The sequence below is a fragment of the Triturus cristatus genome, chromosome 12 (assembly GCF_964204655.1).
Source record: "Triturus cristatus chromosome 12, aTriCri1.1, whole genome shotgun sequence".
NCBI classification, from domain to species: domain Eukaryota; kingdom Metazoa; phylum Chordata; class Amphibia; order Caudata; family Salamandridae; genus Triturus; species Triturus cristatus.
The window spans coordinates 168,609,805-168,627,802 of NC_140595.1; the positions used below are offsets into that span (position 1 = coordinate 168,609,805).

The following is a 17,998-nucleotide window of genomic DNA, read 5'->3' on the forward strand; positions in this document are numbered from 1 at the left end:
CTCATGCAGTGAGCCAGGCCTTAGCACATGGACTGCTTCAAACGCCTATCCACTATGCATGCAGTCCTCTAACCACCTACACACTTATCTTTCACACCTTCAATTCCCCAGTCAGTATTCATACACTTCTAGAAAACACCCTGTCACTCACCCAGTGTGTTTCCTTATAGTACTGTAATCATTCAGTCAGTTAGCATGTAGTCTTTTAGTGAGGTAGGCTTTAGGGCATGAACTGCTTCAAAGTAGTATGCACTATGCATGTAGTGTTTTAACCATTGTCACACTTGTGCTTCAGGGCTATAGTTTCTTAGTCAGTTTTTACATAAAATATGTTTCTACAGTAATAGAATAGTATACATTTGAAAGTTATTAATATACATTTATTTGTGATTCTTTTTTACAGATACTGTTTTTCAACGTTAAAATAGAGAAATCATGCCAGAAAAAGAAAAGAACATAGACAGGAGGATTACTTGAAGAAACATCAACCACAAGTATTGAATGTACAAGATAATGTGGCTAAAAGGAAAAAATCTTCTGGTAAGATCACAAAGCAATTTATTAAAAATGTTTGTAGGACCAAACAGAATGTACATAATGCTGGAACTACTGAGAATGCTTCAACTAAGAAAAAAATTCAAAATAAGAAGAAAAGCAAAAAAGCAAATGGTCAGTCAAAGGAGATAAAGTATGGTAAAAGAAGGCAAAATCAGTATAAGGAATTACGCAAAAAAATATTTTACAAGAGAGTAGTGCATAATTTTCCTGAAAGATGTGAAGAAATATAAAAGGAGAGCTTTATTTTATAAAAAGAAGAAGCATATTGAAAACATTGTGGAAAAGGCTTTTGAAATAAAAAGGAAACTGTTTATTTTAGTATTAAACAGAATTCGATCACTAGATAAACCAATCCATGTAATGAAGGCCAAAAGTAGGAGGAAAAGAGTTATTAATAAAAAAATATTTTGTGAATTTTTTTGGGAGAATGGAAACACAGTTCCAGTTCAGAGCCTTTTTTTAACGAAGAGAGTTATTCACAGAGCGAAAAATTATTGTATGCAGTTGACACCAGTGGTAGAGGTTATGAGGTTAGAGACGGTTGTCCAATTGAGAAAGAGAAAATGGTTGAAAGAAATGCAGAAGAAGTGATAGCTGATGAAGTTTTAGGGAGACGTGCTAAAAACCCTGGGATTGCAGTAGTATTTGCAGTGTACGACAGGAATCTATTGAAAAATGATGTAGTTTCTTACGAGCCTATACTAAAAAAAAGTGTAAAACAAAAGATTAAGCTGTTGCAAGGACTAGACCCTTGCAGAGTGAGAAAACATACTGGTTTTCAAGGTCATTCTCTGGCTTGTCTCTCTAGGAAAGATTGTCAAAGTGTTTTTCACCATTTCAGAATGCTGGCAGTACATCATACTCAAATGCGGAAGTTAGTGAGAAGGTTGTATTATGCAAAAAGTCCAGCACTAAAGTTAAGTGAGTTGAACAGTGCTCTTTTGTTTGGGTCAGTATCAGATGTGAAGCAGGTCTGTGATGATATTGAGTTTTGTTACTTTGGTCCTCAGCAAGAGAGTGAAGAAACTGACACATTAGTAGAACAAAATGTTGAAGACAATGTACAACCCGTAATTACAAAAAAATTTGAGAATGAAATCACAAAGTTTAAGGTAATTTCAGGTGAAAGATCAAATGTTTCTTGTATTTGTTGTCGGCGAAGTCACTATAAAAATCAGACTAGGGGTGTCAATCTGTATTTAAAAAGTGAAATAGAAGATAATGATAAGTGGATGGAATTTGCAACTTATTTGTTGGTAGAGGATTTTTTTGATTTGGGATCTGAGCAGCGTATTTGCAAATATTGTTATTACAAATTAGATGAGAATAAAATGCCTGCTAGAGCTGTTCATAATAATCTAGAGTTGGTTGTTATTCCACCAGAGCTGATAGATTTAAATACGTATGAGTCTATTCTCATACAATGTGTTCATTTGTTTTTTAGGCTATTGTTCGTATGGAGCCCAAAACAGGTAAATTACCTCCATCAGAGTTGCAAAGAGGATTGAAAGGAAGAGTTGTGTATTTACCATTAGATGTAAGGAAAAATATTGAAACTATTGGTGTAGACCATGCAGAAAATGAGCCACTAGTCATTCTAGTTAATGGTGTTCCTACTAAGAATAAGAAAATTTGGCAAGAGTTAGTGGATGTTAGAAAAGTGTAAAAGGCGTCATTGTATCTGTTAAAAAATAATGAGTACTGTAGAAATGTGTTTGTTGGAGAAGAAGAAATAGATTTAGCAGAAGATACTGAAACAATAAGTGGACAAATAGAAAAAGTGGACATGTCCAGATGTGAAGAGATCTATGAACATTACAGTGTACATCCTCTTCATTCCAAAGAGGTGATGGGGAATACAATTGAGTTGTTTCAAATGAAAAAAGCAACAGGAAGTCCCATGAGTGTATGGGAAGAGAGCTTGGAAGCTCGTTGTTTCCCGCAGTTGTTTCCAACAGGAAAAGGTGGACGACATGATGAACGTCCTGTGCAGATTCCTGCATCTGAATATCGGACAACAACATTATATGCAGAAGATCCAGATTTCGACAATGTATCCCTTATATGTTTCATCTTCTGTTTGAAAGTGACTTGTCTGGACTTTCATATGCAGTAAATCACATTTTAAAAACTGGAATGCATCTTCAAAATGTAGCTGCAAAGGATTTTATGGATAAAGTGCATCAGAGAGATGATCATTTAGAATCTCAGTTGATTAATCTGATGGCATGTCATTGTGGGACTAATGAATATTGGTACCGTCGACATGGAGAACTGAAATGTATGCTACGGAACTTGGGAACTCCTACATGGTTTGTTACACTAAGCTGTGCTGAGTATGCTTGGGATGATTTACTTGAATTTCTTCGAGAGGCAAATTCCAATATAAAAAATATTGAATACAAGACACCTGGAGAATTGTGCTCTTTGGATCCTGTCAATGTATGCAGATATTTCAATCATAGATTTGAAGCTATGATGTCTTTCATCTGCAATAAAAAGAATCCTCCTCTTGGAGAAGTTGTGGATTTCTTTTGGAGAAAGGAGTATCAAGCAAGAGGTGCTCCTCACATACATATGTTGTTATGGATCAAGGACGCCCCCAAATTTGGAACAGATTCAGATGAATCTCTTTTGTCTTTCATTGAAGATTATGCTACATGTGCTCTTCCCAATAGCAGAGAAGATAAAAACTTAAAACAACAAGTCTTACGATTTCAAAGCCACAGGTGTGGAAAATACTGTTGACGAAAGTACAATTCAAAGGATAAGGTATATACCAAATGTCGTTTTGGATTTCCACGTCCTGTATTATCCAAAGGAAGAGTGAACAGTTTTATGTCAGCTATGCGACATACCATCACAAGAAAGTCTCCGAAAAACACCTACAACTTAAGAAGAAGCGAAGAATCGAAATACATAAATGACTACAATCCAGTTATTTTATCCATGTGGAACGCTAACATGGATATTCAGTATGTTGCGGACAATTCCATTGCTGTTGCTCGATATGTAACGTCTTACATTACTAAATCAGAAAAGACTGAATTGAAAGAAATGTGGGAAGAGATTTCTCACGAGAAGACTCTAAGTAAGAAATTATACAGTTTCAGTTTGAAGATGTTATCGCATTGTGAAATTGGAGCATATGAATGTTCAGATCGGTTATCATCTGCAAGTCTATATTCCAAAAGTAGAAGAATCATTTGGGTGAGTCTAGGTCTTGCAGGAATGCGAAATCGGGTACTGAAATCTGTTCAAGAAATTGAATATTTAGCAGAAAATGAACCAGAAAGTACAGATATTTTGAAAACAAATATGTTGGACACATACTACCCAAATAGAAGTCATCATCTTGAGAACATGTGTCTCTATGAAGTGCTGCAAAACTACACTTTTAAACGGAATACTACAGAGAACATCAATGATGGAAAATATGCAGTGATTGGTTCCGAAGGATGTCTGGTGAAACAAAGGAAAGGAAATTTAATTAATAACAGGAAACTGAGTTGCGACACTGCTGACAAAAGGGAATTTTACTATTTAGCCCTTTTGCAAATGTTCAAACCATGGCGTTCAGAACTGGAATTACTTGGAGATTTTCCCAGCTATGAAGATTAATTTAATGCTTCTAAAGATAGCATACAATGCAGTGCTTTCGCAAATTATGTCAAAATGTTGAATGATGAAATTGATCAAGAAGCTACAATTGCAGCTGAGATTGCTAGAGACATTTCTCAAGACAGTCAAAGTTCTGCTGCACTGAGTCAAGATCCACTAGGACAACCAATTGTTGAAAATGAAGCAGCGATTGCAATGAATGAGGTGGATTTGGGAAAAACGGGGTGGTGATGGACCGAGTTTCTGAATGATGCAGAATACTCTTACCAAGTCAAGAGATCATGGTTTTAATCCATCACCGTTTTTTAGCTCACTGCACCATCCCAGCTCAGAACCTGGCTACATGCAAATTAGTCTGTACCTGTCCCAGTGCATGATGGGAACAGGGCAAACCAAACTACCAAGCCAATTCTTATACTGGGAAGGAAACAAGCTTCCGGGGACCGGTTTCTGGCATCACAGCCTTCGTCGGCCCGGCTTGCCTGAATCCTGATGGTGCAATGAGCAAGGGACTCACGTCTGAGCATACCCTCCCACACTAAGGGCCTCATGTAGGTAAATAAATTTTACCGGTTCTAAAATACCGAGCCGTACCGAATCGGTAAATAAGAATCGGTAAGTTACATGTAGGTAAAAATTCGGTAACAGTTACCGAATCGGTAACATTCGGTAATTAAGAATCGGAAATGACCGAATCGGTAAATACCGAGGTGGTATATACCGAATCGGAAAATACCGAGGTGGTATATACCGACTCGGAAAATACCGAGGTGGTATATACCGAATCGGAAAATACCGAATCGGCATGTACGGATTCGGGAAAGAAAATCACATGACTTGACGAAACAGCTAATCAAGTGCAACGACAGCCCACCCAACAAGGAACAGGCCACACCCAGGCAGGTGTACAAAATTAGCCGAAGTGGCCACACCCAGGCAGGTGTACATAATCAGCCGACCCTGGAGAGGCTTGGAGTGCAGAGGAGAGGCAAGGAGCCGTTGCATGTGCGAGCGGGTAAATGAACAGCATGTCCAGCCAGAGAACACAGAAAGACGGAGGGGAAAGGAGGAGGAAGCTGAAATTTAGCCCCAAGGAACTCCAGGTGCTGGTGGAGGAGGTGGTGAAGCAGCACCACAAGCTGTTCGGAAGGCAATCCCTGCAAGTGCCTGAGGTGGAAAAGCGCAACACATGGCTGGCCATCCAGGCGCAGGTCAATGCTGTGGGAGTGACCCACAGGGACATTGAGGTACTCAAAAAGCGCTGGTATGACCTCCGGATTGTAACCAAGAGGAAGATGGGCGACATCCAGAAGGAGGCCAGCCAGACCGGAGGTGGAACCAACAGGGCACCTGCCCTCACCGAACTGGAGGAGCTGGTGGCGGCCACAATCGAGCAAGAGAGCGTCGTGGGACTTGGGGACGCCGACAGCTCTGCCAGAGCCGCAACACACCAAGGTAAGACGAAAGCACAGCAATGTAGCCCCCCCAACCCCTATCCCACATCCCCCAATTGTGAATCGAGAATCACACTGCAGTCCACACGTGTCAGTGCAGACAGGCAATGCATTCCGGGAGATGTAGTCAGGGCAACACTAACCATGACGTAAATGTTACAGGGCAACAAGGCATGTCACGCACTCGAGGCACAAGGAGACAGGGGACATATTGGAATGTGAAATGATTTATTGTGACGCATGCAATGCAGCCCTTCGGGGACACTGAGCCAATGTTGTATTTCTGTCCACAGATGTGACACCATGCAGGACAGGGCATGCTGCAGGAGAGACGGCACACCGGCCACATGTATCGCCGCAAGCCAGCACATGTTCAGACCAGGGAGCAGGCCCACTGGCAGCCGCACCACCTACACAGCCAGCCTCGCCGCACACAGAGCCAGCATCACCTCACCCAGAGCCAGCATCACCACCACCAGAGCCAGCATCGCCACTCATGTTCGAATCACCAGCCACATCCCCGCTTGCAGGCGTGAGAATGAGGAGGCGTCCAGCAGCCAGGCTACGAGCCTTAGACACCTCGTCAGACGACAGCATGGGACCAGAAGACCGCACCGGGACCCAGGAAGGGAGCCATGCCACTGTGCCCCACACCTCACAGGCAGCACAGACGGAAGCAAGAGGGCGCCGCAGGTCGCGTGTCCAGAGTCCACCAGCACCCACTGACGGCCATGGTGTCTTCTTGGGGCTCGAGGGCCAAATGTTAAAGCAACAGCGCCTGCAATCAAAGGCAGTCATGTCAGTCCAGAGGCACATGCGGGTGATGACGACAACATTAGTCAACATGGACACTAACATTAGCGGCATGGCTGCGGGCATTCGGGACATGTCCCAGTCTATCCAGCAGTTGTGCAGCAAACTAGATGCTGACATCGATGCACGGCGCCGGGAACGCCAGAGAAGGGACACCACCAGCAGGGCACTCAACCGTCTGGCAACTGCGACTTCTCTACTGTGCCGGCGCTCTGTGACGATGCAGGAGGGCCTCACACAGTGCTGCAGCGACCTGTCTCGGGGGATGGTGCAGGTGACAAGTGCACTAGGGGTGCTATTGCCTAGTCAGGCGTCGACAACTGCTGCAGGGGATGCTGCGGAGAGCATCGACACCAGCAGCAGCATCACACCCCCCGTCCCAGAAGCACGCAGGAGCAGCAGGCGGCTTGGGGTTGGCTCTAGTGAGGATGCACAGGCCGTGCAACCCACCACTGCAGCGCGTATGCGCAAACATTGATGTTGCCCTGCTTTGCCACTTCCCATTGGGTGACGTAACCCTGGACATACTACTTGTATAGATGGTATATTGCCAGATTGGCCTGTTCATGTGTTCATGGCGTGGTGCCACATTAAAACTACGTCATGACTTCTCACAACTCGCTGTGTCCCCTTACTTACTCAGAAATAGTTGGCTGTGATCTCTGCCCGTCTCTCTCTCCCATCGATTGCAGTTGGCACTCTAGCTGCGTTGCCCTCTGGCTGGCCTGACTCATCCTCGTTGTCCTCATGATATGTTAGTTCCACATCTGTCCCTTTTTTCGTGGCAAGGTTGTGCAGCATTGCACAAGTGGCAATAATCTTGCAGCAGGTGATGGGTTTGTACTGGCGTGCGCCTCCGCTCTTGTGCAGGCAGCGGAACCTGCTCTTCAGTAGTCCAAACGTGCGCTCCACCACATTGCGTGTTGTTTTGTGTGCCACGTTGTATCGTCTCTCACTCTGGGTTGCTGGGTGTAGGTAGGGAGTGAGGATGAATGACCGGCATGCATATGCACTGTCGCCTGGATGAGTGAAAGGGAACCATCAGTAACATGCCTCATGACACTATGATTTGCAGGTTTCAAGGGGCGTCACTGTTACTTACCTAGCAGGTATCCCTCTCCAAATTCTCCGGCACTCAGTCGTGTGTATATCCCACTATTCTGGAAGATGTAAGAGTCGTGGGTGCTCCCAGGAAACTTTGCAACAATATCTGTGATGATGTTCCCTGCATCACAGATCACCTGCACATTGATGGAGTGGGTGGACTTCCTGTTCCTGTAGATGTGCTCTGTATCAGCTGGTGGACAGATTGGGATGTGTGTACCATCAATACAGCCGATGACATGGGGGAACTGTGCCATGTGATAAAAGTCTGTTTTTGTTTTCTGCAGTGCAGCCTGTGTGTTGGGGAAGCTGATGTAGTGGTGCATTCTCTGCATCATGGCATCCAGAAACTTCCTGAAGAAACGTGACAGGCAACTCTGGGATACCCCACCCACCGCAGCTATCACCACCTGATAACTGCCGGATGCCAGCAGATGTAGGCTGCAGAGCACCTGCACATGTGGGGGTATGGCGTGCGCCCTTCTTATTGGCTGGTCCAGGCGTGGGTGTAGGTCCCTGATTAAGTCCATGATGGTTTCGGGGTGTAGCCTGTACCTCTCATGTATCTCTGCATCAGTCAGCTGGAATAGTGTGATGCGCTGTCTGTAGATTTGTTCCTCCCGTCGCCACACCCTCAGTCCTGCTGCCTGTAGACGTAGGCGCCTTGCAATGACGTACATAGCGGCCATGTTGTCCACGCTGTAGCATTTTGGGTTTGCATTTATCCATTGTTGATGGTTACCACCTGCTTTTCATCCGTGTTAATTACCGACTCTTATTTAACGAATTTACAGGATTTCTTAATTACCGAGTGCTCCTACATGTCATTTTAAAATTTTACCACTTCATATTTACCACTTCATGTTTACCGATTCGTTAATTTTGTATTCGGTAAATTTGAATCGGTATTTTAGAATTCGGAATATATGAATCGGTATTTACCGCCTCATATTTACCGAAAAGTGGTTTTTGGACTCCTACATCTCACTTGTCTGAATACCGGTCGGTAACGGCATATTTACCGAAAATCGGCCGTTACCGACCGGTATTTGGCTACCTACATGAGGCCCCATGTGTGGATAAAATCGATTTGGGAAAAAGGGGGTGGTGATGGACAGAGTTTTTGAATGATGCAGAATACTCTTACCAAGTCAAGAGATCATGGTTTTAATCCATCACCGTTTTTTAGCTCACTGCACCATCCCAGCTCAGAACCTGGCTACATGCAAATTAGTCTGTACCTGTCCCAGTGCATGATGGGAACAGGGCAAACCAAACTACCAAGCCAATTCTTATACTGGGAAGGAAACAAGCTTCCGGGGACCGGTTTCTGGCATCACAGCCTTCGTCGGCCCGGCTTGCCTGAATCCTGATGGTGCAATGAGCAAGGGACTCACGTCTGAGCATACCCTCCCACACTAAGTGTGGATAAAATCGATTTGGGAAAAAGGGGGTGGTGATGGACAGAGTTTCTGAATGATGCAGAATACTCTTACCAAGTCAAGAGATCATGGTTTTAATCCATCACCGTTTTTTAGCTCACTGCACCATTCCAGCTCAGAACCTGGCTACATGCAAATTAGTCTGTACCTGTCCCAGTGCATGATGGGAACAGGGCAAACCAAACTACCAAGCCAATTCTTATACTGGGAAGGAAACAAGCTTCCGGGGACCGGTTTCTGGCATCACAGCCTTCGTCGGCCCGGCTTGCCTGAATCCTGATGGTGCAATGAGCAAGGGACTCACGTCTGAGCATACCCTCCCACACTAAGTGTGGATAAAATCGATTTGGGAAAAAGGGGGTGGTGATGGACAGAGTTTCTGAATGATGCAGAATACTCTTACCAAGTCAAGAGATCATGGTTTTAATCCATCACCGTTTTTTAGCTCACTGCACCATCCCAGCTCAGAACCTGGCTACATGCAAATTAGTCTGTACCTGTCCCAGTGCATGATGGGAACAGGGCAAACCAAACTACCAAGCCAATTCTTATACTGGGAAGGAAACAAGCTTCCGGGCCAGGTTCTGAGCTGGGATGGTGCAGTGAGCTAAAAAACGGTGATGGATTAAAACCATGATCTCTTGACTTGGTAGGAGTATTCTGCATCATTCAGAAACTCTGTCCATCACCACCCCCTTTTTCCCAAATCGATTTTATCCACACTCAGTGTGGGAGGGTATGCTCAGACGTGAGTCCCTTGCTCATTGCACCATCAGGATTCAGGCAAGACGGGCCGACGAAGGCTGTGATGCCAGAAACCGACCCGGAAGCTTGTTTCCTTCCCAGTATAAGAATTGGCTTGGTAGTTTGGTTTGCCCTGTTCCCATCATGCACTAGGACAGGTACAGACTAATTTGCATGTAGCCAGGTTCTGAGCTGGGATGGTGCAGTGAGCTAAAAAACGGTGATGGATTAAAACATGATCTCTTGACTTGGTAGGAGTATTCTGCATCATTCAGAAACTCTGTCCATCACCACCCCCTTTTTCCCAAATCGATTTTATCCACACTCAGTGTGGGAGGGTATGCTCAGACGTGAGTCCCTTGCTCATTGCACCATCACGATTCAGGCAAGCCGGGCCGACGAAGGCTGTGATGCCAGAAACCGACCCGGAAGCTTGTTTCCTTCCCAGTATAAGAATTGGCTTGGTAGTTTGGTTTGCCCTGTTCCCATCATGCACTGTGACAGGTACAGACTAATTTGCATGTAGCCAGGTTCTGAGCTGGGATGGTGCAGTGAGCTAAAAAACGGTGATGGATTAAAACCATGATCTCTTGACTTGGTAGGAGTATTCTGCATCATTCAGAAACTCTGTCCATCACCACCCCCTTTTTCTCAAATCGATTTTATCCACACTCAGTGTGGGAGGGTATGCTCAGACGTGAGTCCCTTGCTCATTGCACCATCAGGATTCAGGCAAGCCGGGCCGACGAAGGCTGTGATGCCAGAAACCGACCCGGAAGCTTGTTTCCTTCCCAGTATAAGAATTGGCTTGGTAGTTTGGTTTGCCCTGTTCCCATCATGCACTGGGACAGGTACAGACTAATTTGCATGTAGCCAGGTTCTGAGCTGGGATGGTGCAGTGAGCTAAAAAACGGTGATGGATTAAAACCATGATCTCTTGACTTGGTAGGAGTATTCTGCATCATTCAGAAGCTCTGTCCATCACCACCCCCTTTTTCCCAAATCAATGAATGAGGTGGAAACAGCAATGTATCAAGCTCAAGAAGATGCAATACAGTTAGGAAACTTGGAAGAACAACTAAATATTGAACAGAAACAAATATATCAGCAAGTGAAAGTGCAGATTGACCATGGATTACTTCATGAAAAGAGAGGGTGCTCATGTACATCATTTCAACCTATCCGAATGTATGTGAGTGGTCAAGCTGGAACAGGAAAAAGTTTCTTAATTAAAGTAATTACAAGTTATCTGCAGAAAACAACTGATTCGCATTTGTCTTGTGTTGTCACTGCTCCAACTGGGTTGGCAGCACATAACATTAAAGGAATTACTTTACATCGTTTACTAATGCTGCCAGTAGAGCATGAGAACAAATTGGAATACCACAAGCTATCTGGAGAAGCTTGTTGTGAAGTTTCAAGAGTCCTGAAGAAAATGAAACTTCTCATTATTGATGAGGTGAGCATGGTCTCAAACTTGATGCTTGCCTTTGTGCATTTAAGAATGCAGCAAATTCTTAAAACAGAGTATGACGTGTTATTTGGAGGAAAACACGTCATAGTTTTTGGAGATCTACTGCAACTGACTCCGGTAAAAGGACAACCGGTATTTAAAACACTAGCCCATGAAGATACCAGAAAGTCTCTTGGCAGTGTTGGTAATGTGAACATTTGGACTCATTTCGAATACAAAGAACTGACAACAAATATGCGACAGGCAAATGATGTTGAATATGGAAGTATTCTTCAAGATATAAGAATTGGAATTCTTTCAAAACAAGGCAAACAAGCTTTGGAGAGTCGATTACTTTGCAATGTCTTTCCAAATGAAAATGCAGTTCCTGCAAAAGTGTACGTGGAAATTGCTAAAAATAAATCAGTGATTTGTTTAATGCCAACACTGCGTGAGTGTTCCATATTCAACGAAGAACTATTGAAACTGGAAAATGAAGAAATTGTAAAAATGGAAGCCATCGATAAAATACAGCATGAAGGAATCACTATTATTTTGACGGGAAAGTTGAGATCAAAACTGGATTGTTTAGAAAAAAATGTATCTAAAACTGCTGGTTTAGAAAAGACACAAAGGTGCCGATCACGATCCGGTAAAAAATTCCCCCGTGCGACTCGTATCGGGTCTTTTTACCGTACGAATCGTACAAGTGCCGTACGAACTGGCAATCACGATTCGCATGGTAAAAAGTCCATACGAACCGCACTGGGAATCATTCCCCACACGTCCTCGGGTCGGAAAATGTGTCCGACACGTCCTCGGACGATTTACCTTACAAACGTGAAAATCCAAGTCCGACCGAGGAATCACGATCCATCCCGTGCGTCCGAGGTTACAACCGTATGGAAAAAACACCGTCAGCACCGAACTCCTACAGCAACCATGGAGACATGTGCCCGCATACGCGCCCAACACTCCCCCCAGCCCCCGTACGTCCGACACGTACCCCCCGTATATGTATACCCCCACCCGTCTAGGTACACCCCAGTACGTTCCAGTCGAACCCCCACCCCAGTACGTGTCATAGCCCCGTCTACCTACACCCCAGTACGTTCCAGTCGTACCCCCACCCCAGTACGTGTCGTACCCCCGTGTACCTACATCCCAGTACGTTCGAGCCACACCCCCACCCCAGTACGTGTCATAGCCCCGTCTACCCACACCCCAGTACGTTCCAGTCGTACCCCCACCCCAGTACGTGTCGTACCGCCCGTGTACCTACACCCCAGTACGTTCGAGCCCCACCCCCACCCCAGTACGTGTCGTACCACCGTCAATGTACACCCCCCCACCCCAGTACGTGTCGTATCACCGTCAATGTACACCCCCCACCCCTGTACGTGTCGTACCACCGTCCATGTACACCCCAGTACGTTCCAGTCGTACCCCCACCCCAGTACGTGTCGTACCACCGTCAATGTACACCCCCCCACCCCAGTACGTGTCGTACCACCGTCAATGTACACCCCCCCACCCCTGTACGTGTCGTACCACCGTCCATGTACACCCCAGTACGTTCCAGTCGTACCCCCACCCCAGTACGTGTCGTACCACCGTCAATGTACACCCCCCCACCCCAGTACGTGTCGTACCACCGTCCATGTACACCCCAGTACGTTCCAGTCGTACCCCCACCCCAGTACGTGTCGTACCACCGTGAACCTACACCCCAGTACGTTCGAGCCCCACCCCCACCCCAGTACGTGTCATACCCCCCGTGTACCTACACCCCAGTACGTTCCAGTCGTACCCCCACCCCTGGACGTGTCGTACCCCCCATGTACCTACACCCCAGTACGTTCCAGTCCTACCCCCACCCCAGTACGTGTCATACCCCCCGTGTACCTACACCCCAGTACGTTCCAGTCCTACCCCCACCCCAGTACGTGTCGTACCCCCCGTGTACCTACACCCCAGTATGTTCCAGTCGTACCCCCACCCCTGGACGTGTCGTACCCCCCGTGAACCTACACCCCAGTACGTTCGAGCCCCACCCCCACCCCAGTACGTGTCATAGCCCCGTCTACCCACACCCCAGTACGTTCCAGTCGTACCCCCACCCCAGTACGTGTCGTACCACCGTCAATGTACACCCCCCCACCCCTGTACGTGTCGTACCACCGTCTATGTACACCCCAGTACGTTCCAGTCGTACCCCCACCCCAGTACGTGTCGTACCACCGTGAACCTACACCCCAGTACGTTCGAGCCCCACCCCCACCCCAGTACGTGTCATACCCCCCGTGTACCTACACCCCAGTACGTTCCAGTCGTACCCCCACCCCTGGACGTGTCGTACCCCCCGTGTACCTACACCCCAGTACGTTCCAGTCCTACCCCCACCCCAGTACGTGTCATACCCCCCGTGTACCTACACCCCAGTACGTTCCAGTCCTACCCCCACCCCAGTACGTGTCATACCCCCCGTGTACCTACACCCCAGTACGTTCCAGTCCTACCCCCACCCCAGTACGTGTCGTACCACCGTCAATGTACACCCCCCCACCCCTGTACGTGTCGTACCACCGTCAATGTACACCCCCCCACCCCTGTACGTGTCGTACCACCGTCTATGTACACCCCAGTACGTTCGAGCCCCACCCCCACCCCAGTACGTGTCATACCCCCCCGTGTACCTACACCCCAGTACGTTCCTGGCGCACCCCCAACACAACCTCCTAAGTACGGAGCGCACCCCATGCCCCAACATCACAACCGCATGTACGAGTCGTACAAAGCCACACACAAGGACATAATCGTACAACCAAATGGCCCATGTACACACCGTACACACGCTCAAAACGCACGTACACAACAAGGACAAAACAAAACAACACAAGAATACACCATTCGAAAGGCACACAGCCACTAAACATGGCCAACAACCACTAAAATAACACAATCACTGACCTGCAACTGTCAAAAACAAACAGAGGCCCAATACACCACCACTCCTTATAACACACCCACCCAAAATTCAAACACTGCCACACCCACCCATGGACCAATGAAAAGGGCCCACACACACAAACCATGAGCCTTTGCAACAGACTCACTGCTGCCAGACACCACAGAACCAGACTACAAGCTACACCACATCTTACACTTGCACACCTTCACACGACCACCCTCACAAACACCCTCTCATCACATTCACACACACACACAACCATCCACACCCCCCCAACATCCACACACCCCCCACACCCACACCATCCCCACCCACACCCCTCACCATGCCCACTACCAAGAATCCAAAGTTCAGTCACCGAGAGTTGGAGGTCCTTGTTGATCAAATCCTCAGAGTCGAGCCACAGATCTTTGGAACATTGGTCAGAAGCACCAGCCAGGCAGCCAAAACAGCCATGTGGCAGACCATCGTCGATGCTGTGAATGCTGTTGCGGACACCAGGAGGACCAAGCAGGATTGCCAGAACAGGTGGTACGATCTGCGGAGGAGGGTCAAAGCCAAGAGGCAGGAGGAACACGACCAGGCCAACGCCACCGGAGGAGGGCCCTCCCGCAGAGCCGTACAGTACCATCCCTGGGAGGAGAGGGTGATGGCCATACTGCCGGTGGAGGCAGTTGAAGGAGTAGAAGGACTCCGAGACCCGGGTGAGTACACAAACAACGCACCTCACATGGGGGGAACTGCAACCACAAACAAAATTAATAACAGGCACGCAACCACCACAAGCCATCGCATGACTCAACCACACTCCATGAGCAGGCACATGCCACTGCTGCCACCATGCCCCATGCACCCAGCTGGACAATGTCAAGTCACAGGCCACAGAAGACAACAACACATGACACGGTAACCCGGATGGCGGGAGGCTGGGCACCAAAAATCACATAGTGCGACTCCAAAGCAGACAAAAATGCCCTCTGCCCATATGGCCTAGGTCACAGCCAGACAAACACTGTGTCCCAACACAGGAATGACTTGCCAGCAAATGGCGGACGCCTTGCATCAACACATGGGGGTGAAGGCACTGTTTTGCACATGACAGCAGCTAATGAACAGCCAACATTGTGAAAGAGTGGCAGCACACACCACCACAGCAGCAGCGCACAGACACACAGCAGACAAAATGGGTGCCTGGAGATCAGAAACAAACTCACATCAACAGGCCAAGGGCCACTCAAAGATCTGCTAACAGTGTGTGCCCAGGAAGCTGGGCCAAGGTGACAGAGGGTGACACACGGAGGGAGGGAGAGGGGGACACAGAGGGAGGGAGAGGGGGACTGAGAGGGAGGGAGACGGACAGAGGGAGGAGGCTGACACACAGAGGGAGGGAGAGGGGGACAGAGAGGGAGGGAGAGGGGGACAGAGAGGGAGGGAGACACAGGAAGATGGACAGAGGGAGGAGGCTGACACACAGAGGGAGGGAGAGGGGGACAGAGAGGGAGGGAGAGGGGGACAGAGAAGGAGGGAGACACAGGGAGAGCAAATCAGTCCTTTGGTGTGTGGGAATGTCTGCTCGTCAGCAGGTGGACTGCGTGCATGTAGACAAGGGTGGCCAGTGCCAGAACCCCCCCTCTTCATCATGGCAAAACGCAGGGCCATGTCACAACCTGTACACGAGCACAAGGACAGCCACCTGCATCATATAAGTGTGTGGATCCACTCCATGTGCACATGTACAGTGCTACAAGGAAGGCGCAAATGCATGGCTCGCCACACATGCACACTCCACTGCTGACTGCAGTCACACTTGACGCAGCAAGTAAGACTGTGCCACACATAGTTAAAGGGGCCAAATTGGTGCCCAAGGGACACACCCATGCACAAGTGCACTGTGAGTGGAATGCAAGACAGATCCTAATTCCAAGAGGAAATGTGCCAACGTTGTAACGGATGAAACATGGATGTTGCATGGATCAAAATTAACATTTTCTCTCTCACACACAGGTCAACGTCGTGCTGCACCCCCCAACACTGGGGGGGAACACTCACAGGACCCGGATCTGCAGGAGACCGATCCCACCGGCAGCGACCACTCTCACCACTCTGCGGACGACCCCGACCGACCTGGCCCCTCTGGTGTCCAACCACCTGCAGCACCTGCGTCAGGTACAACCGTGCCAACCACCACCCCCACTCCTGCCACATCCCAGGAGACACCCAGGATCCCTGCCCCAACACCACAATGCAGCCAGGCTCGCCAGGAGGGACACGGTGTCCCGGGCACCCAGGAGGAGGCAGGCGACAACGCCAATGCCACCCCTCAGGGGTCCCGGAGACCCGATGTTCCCACAAGTGCAGGCCAGACGCAAGTGGGCAGGGGTGGTGGGAGTGGAGGACGGCGGAGGCGCGAGCCTGACCAGTTGGCTGGGGATCCGGTATTTTCCCATGTCCGTAACATCCTGGACTCATACCGGCAGGACACCACGGGCATGGCCCAGGTTGTGTCCGTCCTCGAGGGGATCAAGGTCCAGCAGGCCCAGCAACATGCGGAGCTAATAGCCTGTCTACAGGTACACCAACGGAGGATGGAGGACAGACAGGCTGAGCAAGTGACGGCGTCCCAGGGGATTCACGCTGAACTCCGTCGGATGGCCGACACCATGGCCGACCCTCCCTGTGCCAGAAGGCGGAGAACATCACCACCCACAGGGAGGGATCATGAGGAGGAGGAGGAAACATCCGACGGAGCATCCCAGACGTCGTCACGGCCTGCTGCTGAGGTTCCCCGCAGGAAGCCGGGTCGTCCACGGAAAGGACCGTGAGGGTGGCTGCTACATCACCATCTCCCAGGACACCTGGCCTGGCACCTGGCCCACTGGAGCAACAGCATCACAGCATCAAGAGACATTCTCTGCCACATGGCCCTGCTGGTCACTGGCTGACCAATGTTGACAAAGACTGTGGCATGGACTCTGAGGATTTCCAATGGCAAGGACACCAACTCCCCTACTGAACTTTGGATTCCCTAATCCCGGAAAGCCCCTCACTTTGTCCCCCCCCCCCCAATAATAAATCACACTATTAAGAGTAGATGCCTGCTGGTAGCATTATTACCTAACATGTGTCTTGTACAGTCTAAACATGCCTGAGTCATCTGTTCACTTCAACCATCCACACCCTGGGGCCTGAGTCTGGCACAGGACACATGGGTCACAGTTTATTAGGCAAGACAGACATGGAGCACCATACACACCCGTGATGGTCAGAACCAGCTGAGGGGGTGGCCGAACAACCGTGCTGACAGACACATTGAGTACAGCAACAGTCATGCGCAGAGGTCAGGGATCCTGGCCCGTGTCCTGGGGGGCACCCAGGTATGTGTAGACAGGTGGCAGAACCATGTCCTGCAAGCTTGAGTCCGGTGGATGCAGAGAATGGGGTCATGGACAACGTTGGAAGCATGGGGATGGCACATGTCACAATACCCACACAGTCATGGACATCATGCCCAATACACAGTCTCAGCACACACACACAGCTTGCATCTTGCCACTCGACACATTGACACATAGCCACAATCAGGGAATACCATGCCAGACATGCAGGATGCACCGTGCCAACACACCAGCATTGACTGAGAAGAGGCACCTTGGAGGCATAGGGACACCTTTATTAGTCATGTTTTTGGGATTGCAGAGGCAACTTGAAGTACACATGAACACATCATGTGGAGTAACATGTGGCTCCAACACTGGCACCCCCCTTCTGCAGCACAAATGCGTGATAGCCATGGAACTGGCACACAAGCGTCGGCTAACAGCTAAACACCCACAGCTGC

The 17,998-nt window shown here is 48.4% G+C and overlaps 1 protein-coding gene across 1 annotated transcript in view; it reads left to right on the top strand.

Annotated features, from left to right (window-relative positions):
• Window positions 1–2,030: 2,030 nt before the first annotated feature.
• LOC146772994 (uncharacterized) overlaps window positions 2,031–17,998 on the top strand; it is a 29,892-nt gene continuing 13,924 nt past the window's right edge. Inside the window, exons 1-2 of the mRNA XM_085637045.1 lie at window positions 2,031–4,383; window positions 10,752–11,789. Of these exons, the coding sequence (XP_085493171.1) occupies window positions 4,234–4,383; window positions 10,752–11,789 (1,188 nt within the window). The 5' untranslated portion in view covers window positions 2,031–4,233. The remainder of the gene's footprint in view (window positions 4,384–10,751; window positions 11,790–17,998) is intronic.